At 41.6% G+C, this 5,092-nt stretch overlaps 1 protein-coding gene across 2 annotated transcripts in view; it reads left to right on the top strand.

Moving 5' to 3' along the window:
- Positions 1 to 1,148: 1,148 nt before the first annotated feature.
- The window catches only part of henmt1 (HEN methyltransferase 1), a 6,983-nt gene continuing 3,039 nt past the window's right edge, over positions 1,149 to 5,092 (top strand). Inside the window, exons 1-7 of one of the 2 annotated variants that reach the window (XM_019864746.1) lie at positions 1,149 to 1,471; positions 1,642 to 1,754; positions 2,207 to 2,341; positions 2,464 to 2,646; positions 3,482 to 3,665; positions 3,794 to 3,911; positions 4,211 to 4,319. In XM_019864746.1, coding sequence (XP_019720305.1) covers positions 1,388 to 1,471; positions 1,642 to 1,754; positions 2,207 to 2,341; positions 2,464 to 2,646; positions 3,482 to 3,665; positions 3,794 to 3,911; positions 4,211 to 4,319 — 926 coding nt within the window. In that variant the 5' untranslated portion in view covers positions 1,149 to 1,387. The remainder of the gene's footprint in view (positions 1,472 to 1,641; positions 1,755 to 2,206; positions 2,342 to 2,463; positions 2,647 to 3,481; positions 3,666 to 3,793; positions 3,912 to 4,210; positions 4,320 to 5,092) is intronic. The other variant, XM_019864745.1, reaches the window with a different exon arrangement.

The following is a 5,092-nucleotide window of genomic DNA, read 5'->3' as shown; positions in this document are numbered from 1 at the left end:
AAAAGCACAACAATAAAGACAGTTATTTCATGTGTACTTCATGTTAAACAATGAGCTAGGAGCCGCAGTGTCCAGCATGGTTTTCATAAGACATGTTTCGGTTAACTTAATTCGCAGGAACACAAAAAAGGTTAATTGCAAAATACATGCACCCGGCTACCGTGCATGTATTGTAATTGATATAGGTATTATTAAAGTTGATGACTCTGTTGTGTTTCTTCGGGGAATACAGTATTCCTGAATACTGTAAGTATTAAGTACAGTATTCCGAATACTGTACTTACAATTCATAGCCAAAACATGCCTTACATTTTATTTTGATTTCATAAAATCTGAGAGGGCTGGTCAGAAACTGGAGATGGAGCGCATGTGGTGCTGGCCATACTTTGCCCCACATGTGATGTAAGTGTTTAAGTTCACCCATGAGGTCAGGAGTCATGCAAAAAAAGAGCACCAAATGACAAACTCAGGTGCTCAAGTGGTAACCACCCCAAAGTTTTGTTTGTTGTTTTTTAATGTGAACGCCTCTTTATGCTCACAGTTTTAACAAATATTAAGATTTTTTTAGGGGGGAGGGGTGTTTGCAATCCATTTTGAAAGTTGCAAAAAATATTAAAATATGAGATGGTGTCAAATATCCGTACATCCATTTTCGGGCGAGGGGGCGCTTCTACTTCAGGCAGAAGGTAGACTACACCCTGAACTGGTCGCCAGTCAGTTGGAGGGCACATATGGAGACAAACAGCCATTCATGCACATGCGTACTGGAACCACTGCCCCGCTGCCCGCACACAAGTCAGGTGAGTGTACCACTACACAATTAGCATATACATGTAAAATATCATATTTTAATCATAAAACAATTCATTTCGTTGTTGATTTAACCATGTTTTTGGTTTAAGCATGCAACATTTACAACTATTTCTATTATGTACAAAAAATCAATTATTATTAGGGTCACGGAATGAAAAATAAAAGTGAATGAATAGATGAAAAAAATAGTTTTAAATGGGTACAACAAATATGACAGAAGTCTTGTTAATGCAGACTGTGAGATTTATTTTTACCAATCACTGGTGTATCCTGGATGTGCCTTTTGCTATTGGCTGACGAAAATGGATCGTTGGATGGATTTTCCCCCACTCTAGCGTCCTCTTAGGTGGTACATGTTCATAGATGGTGACACGAAAATCAAAATTTACTGATCACACATAGCTGTCAAATATTAGATTTTGAAATTATTTTTCTTGCTTGAAGACCAAAACAAACAACAAAAAAACAGTTGATCTAAAACTCAACATCGCCATCTAGCGTTAGGAGTGTCAATCACAATTTCTAACTCGGTCAATACAGCTGGAAGTAAAACGACTAAACGGCGGGGGACAAAATGAATCCCATTTTCAAACCGTCGCTTCATAGGCAGAGACATGACTTTGTCGTTGACTTTGTCAGGAAGAATAACCCCAAAAAGGTACGATTTCATCCTTTTGCCCAGCTGATCAAGCACCTGCTTGCAATGAACTCTAGTAAGGTGAACTTCTGGGGGAGCATGGTTTCGTCCCTATCGTCGAATTTCTACGATAACAACCCGCAGCCTATCGACATTACCGAATCGTTTTAGACATTTTACCTTTTGTGTAGGTGGTGGATTTGGGTTGCGCTGAGTGCAGCCTCCTACAAAAACTTCGGTTTTACCGTCACATTGAATTGTTGGCCGGCGTTGACATTAATGGCGCCAAGCTGAGCAAAAAGAAGTAAGTGTGCCTGCGACATAAACACAGTATTCCTCAACCGATTTCCATGGAGGTTTAGTAAGTATGTCCTTGCTATGTATTTCAATAGACCAGAGCAAATATTAAAACAAGCCTGATCACTGCATACTATAACAATAAACACAATATGTGCTTGGTTAGCCCATTTGGCTCCCAGGCTAGAGGTTCCGGGTTCAAATCTCAAGGTCAGCCTGCCCTGTGTAGAGTTTGCATGTTCTCCGGCTTCCTCTCATTCCAGGAAAATGTATCCTCTCATGGACAATGCTTAGCCACTGACCAATGACCTTGTGTTCACAGCTGCATTTAAGATGATTCAACTTTTGAATAACGTTTTGTGATGGCAGATACAGTGTCACAAGTCATATGCTGTCAGTATAAACACTTGCATTCAAATTTGAATCAGTTTTTCTGATGCCAACAATGGCCTCCCACAGGCATGGACTGGCTCCTATAGCGACTGATTATCTGCAGCCACCTCTTCATCAATTGTGTGTGCAGCTGTTCCAGGGATCTGTCACACAAAAAGATGCTCGCTTCAGAGGATTCGACTTGGTGACCAGTATTGAGCTGTAACTTTTTTTTTTTTTTTTTAAATTTTGGTCATTTAGATCTACCAATTTGTGTGTCTTGTTTGTTTACATCATGTAATTGCTTTTTTTTTTAATCCCCTCCCTTCCTTGGGTGTTGTCAGCATTGAGCATCTCCCTCTTGACGATTTGTACCAGTTTTCTGAGGTGGTCTTTGGATACATGGCTCCACAAATGGTGATCATCACAACCCCAAATTCAGAGTTCAACAGGCTTTTTCCAGGAATGTCTGGTTTCAGGCACAGTGACCACAAGTTTGAGTGGACCAGAGTGGAGTTCCAATCCTGGTATGTTGTTGTTGTTGTTGTTTTTTTTTTTTTTTCTTCATTATTATAAATACATCCATGTCCTGCTAATCAAGTGTTTTTCATTTTAGGGTGTGTAGAATGTGAGAGAAGAAAATGTTTTTTCTTCCAAATTCATTTCATCCATCCATTCATGTCACGGGTGAGCTGCAGCAGATGCCTGCTGTGAGAATTGGGGTAAACTCTGGACTGGTTTCCAGTCAATTACAGGGCGCGTATAGACAACATTCATATCAATGGACAATTTAATAGGGTCCTAATGAAATTGATTTTTTTAGGCTGATTCCAATATTTGGGAGAATAAATTTCTATTGGCCGGGCCCGACACTTGAGAGTCTTCACTAAACCTAGGATGGATGACTTCGTATTGTGGGTAGAAGCTTAAGTGCCTGGAGAAAACCCACACTAGCGCGTGGAGAACTGCAAACTCCACAGGAAAATGCCTGTGCCAGGATTTAAACACTAAACTTTAGAAATGTTGAGCAATGCGCTAACCTGTAATTAAATTGTGAGAATGTGCTCTGAAGCTATTTTGGGTTAGCAGCTGAGTGAGTACTGGAGCTCAAATAGACTCAACAGTTAATATTTGACGTCATTCTGTGGACTATGGCATGTATGAAATGAGTTCATTTCAGCCATCTTTTTTTTTTCCCTATTCGGAAACCGGGATGTGTGTACTCGGGTAGGGTGTTTACTTGATGTGGACAACATGCCCTGCGACTAATTGAGATGTCTGAGAGTACTCTTTGAAGAAAAATACTAATTTTATTGCAAGATTGAATGGGCGATAAAAGCTGAAATCAGAGTTTGTTTCCAGGTCCCGGAATGTATGTTTGGAATATGGCTATAATGCAGAGTTCACCGGTGTGGGACAAGCTCCCCAAGGCCACGAGGAGAGTATCGGCTTTTGCACCCAGATTGGTGTGTTTCACAGGCTGCCCATGAACAGAGATGGCCACATGTTAGCTGACAATGCAGAAGATCATTTCCCGTACACGCTGGTAAGTAGACTTACAAGGCAGCAGCATGGCCATGGACAGTTTAGTCATACAATTTTGTTGACTGTTTCGAGTTGTAAAACACAATATGAATGAGCTGTGCAACTCTTGAAAATGTGTTTCCCGATTAGCTTTATAGTGTAACTTATCCCAGCCTACGTGACCACAATATCCTGCGGAAGACCCTGGTTAGTGAGTTGCTGTATTGGGCCGAAAAGATGAAAAATGAATGGCTGGAAAGCCTGACAGGTAAGAGTCACTGTTTGAAACTGTGCCAGGTTGAGGACAGATGGGTTCAAGTCCCAACCATGATCTTCAGACATTGCTTTGGAGTATTTTTAATGTGACCCTCACACCATTGTTCATAAGGCATTCAAAGCTTTCCGGCAGGCAGAACGACAATATGTATTTCTTCTTTGATGCTGGATAGGTGGCTAATAGCAATTTTGCTAGCAGGTTTTATTGAATTTTTCATAGACTTGAGCACATGAACAACTTCTCAGTACAGTATCTTTTTTTATTTAATGTGAAAACTAATCAAACCCAAGGGAAACAGGAAGAGGAACGTCCAGTGGAGGAGGACAAGCGAGAAGCAGGAGTGTATGGAGAGATCTGCTGGACAAATAGTCAAGAGCTGCAGTGTCACACATTGCATAGGTGTGTATTCAAATTACAAAGCAGGGTTGTACTTACTGTAGGGGGGGGGGGAGAGAGAGATCATGCACAGTCTAATACACACAAACCTGATTCCAATGAAGTTGGTCTGTTGTGTTCAACATAAAAAAACTGAATACAATGATTTGCAAATCATGTATATTTAATGGAATGCACTACAAAGACAGGGCGGCACGGTTGGCGATTGGATAGCACACGTTGCCTCACGGTGCAGAGGTACAGGGTTCCGATTGTGTGCTTGCATGTTTCTCCCCTGCGTGGGTTTTCTCCAGGTACTCCCGTCTCCTCCCACATTCCAAAAACATGCATGGCAGGTTAATTGAACTCGCTCTCACAGGTGTCAAACTCAAGACCCGGGGGCCAGATCTGGTCCACCACATCATTTTACTGTCTGTGGCTCGCAAAAGCAAATAAAGCAGGTCAACTTCCATGAGCCTCGCTAAAATCAAAAGTGAAATTTCAAATTGTGAAATGTAATCAACAATAATGCTTGTGGAGGCTCTCAGTCGTACAGGAAAGTTCCATCGTAGAAAGGGTTCTGTCAGTCGTCATCTGTACCTGTGGACAAAACAAAAAAGGACGTTTCGCTTCTCTCACAGAAGCTTCGTCAGCGGTAGACAACCCTGAAGTCTCCGTGAAGACTCCGGGAAATTGCTCTGCGCTAAAAAGCTGAGCGTGGCCTATTTGAGGACTGGGTGGGGATGGTTAGTCACGCCCCTATGGTGAAGAGGCCCATTGATTTCTAAATTCCCTAT

This window comes from Hippocampus comes, unplaced genomic scaffold (genome assembly GCF_001891065.2).
Source record: "Hippocampus comes isolate QL1 unplaced genomic scaffold, H_comes_QL1_v1.1 scaffold172, whole genome shotgun sequence".
NCBI lineage: Eukaryota > Metazoa > Chordata > Actinopteri > Syngnathiformes > Syngnathidae > Hippocampus > Hippocampus comes.
Note: the sequence above shows the minus strand (reverse complement) of the source record. Positions and strands in the feature narration are given on the sequence as shown.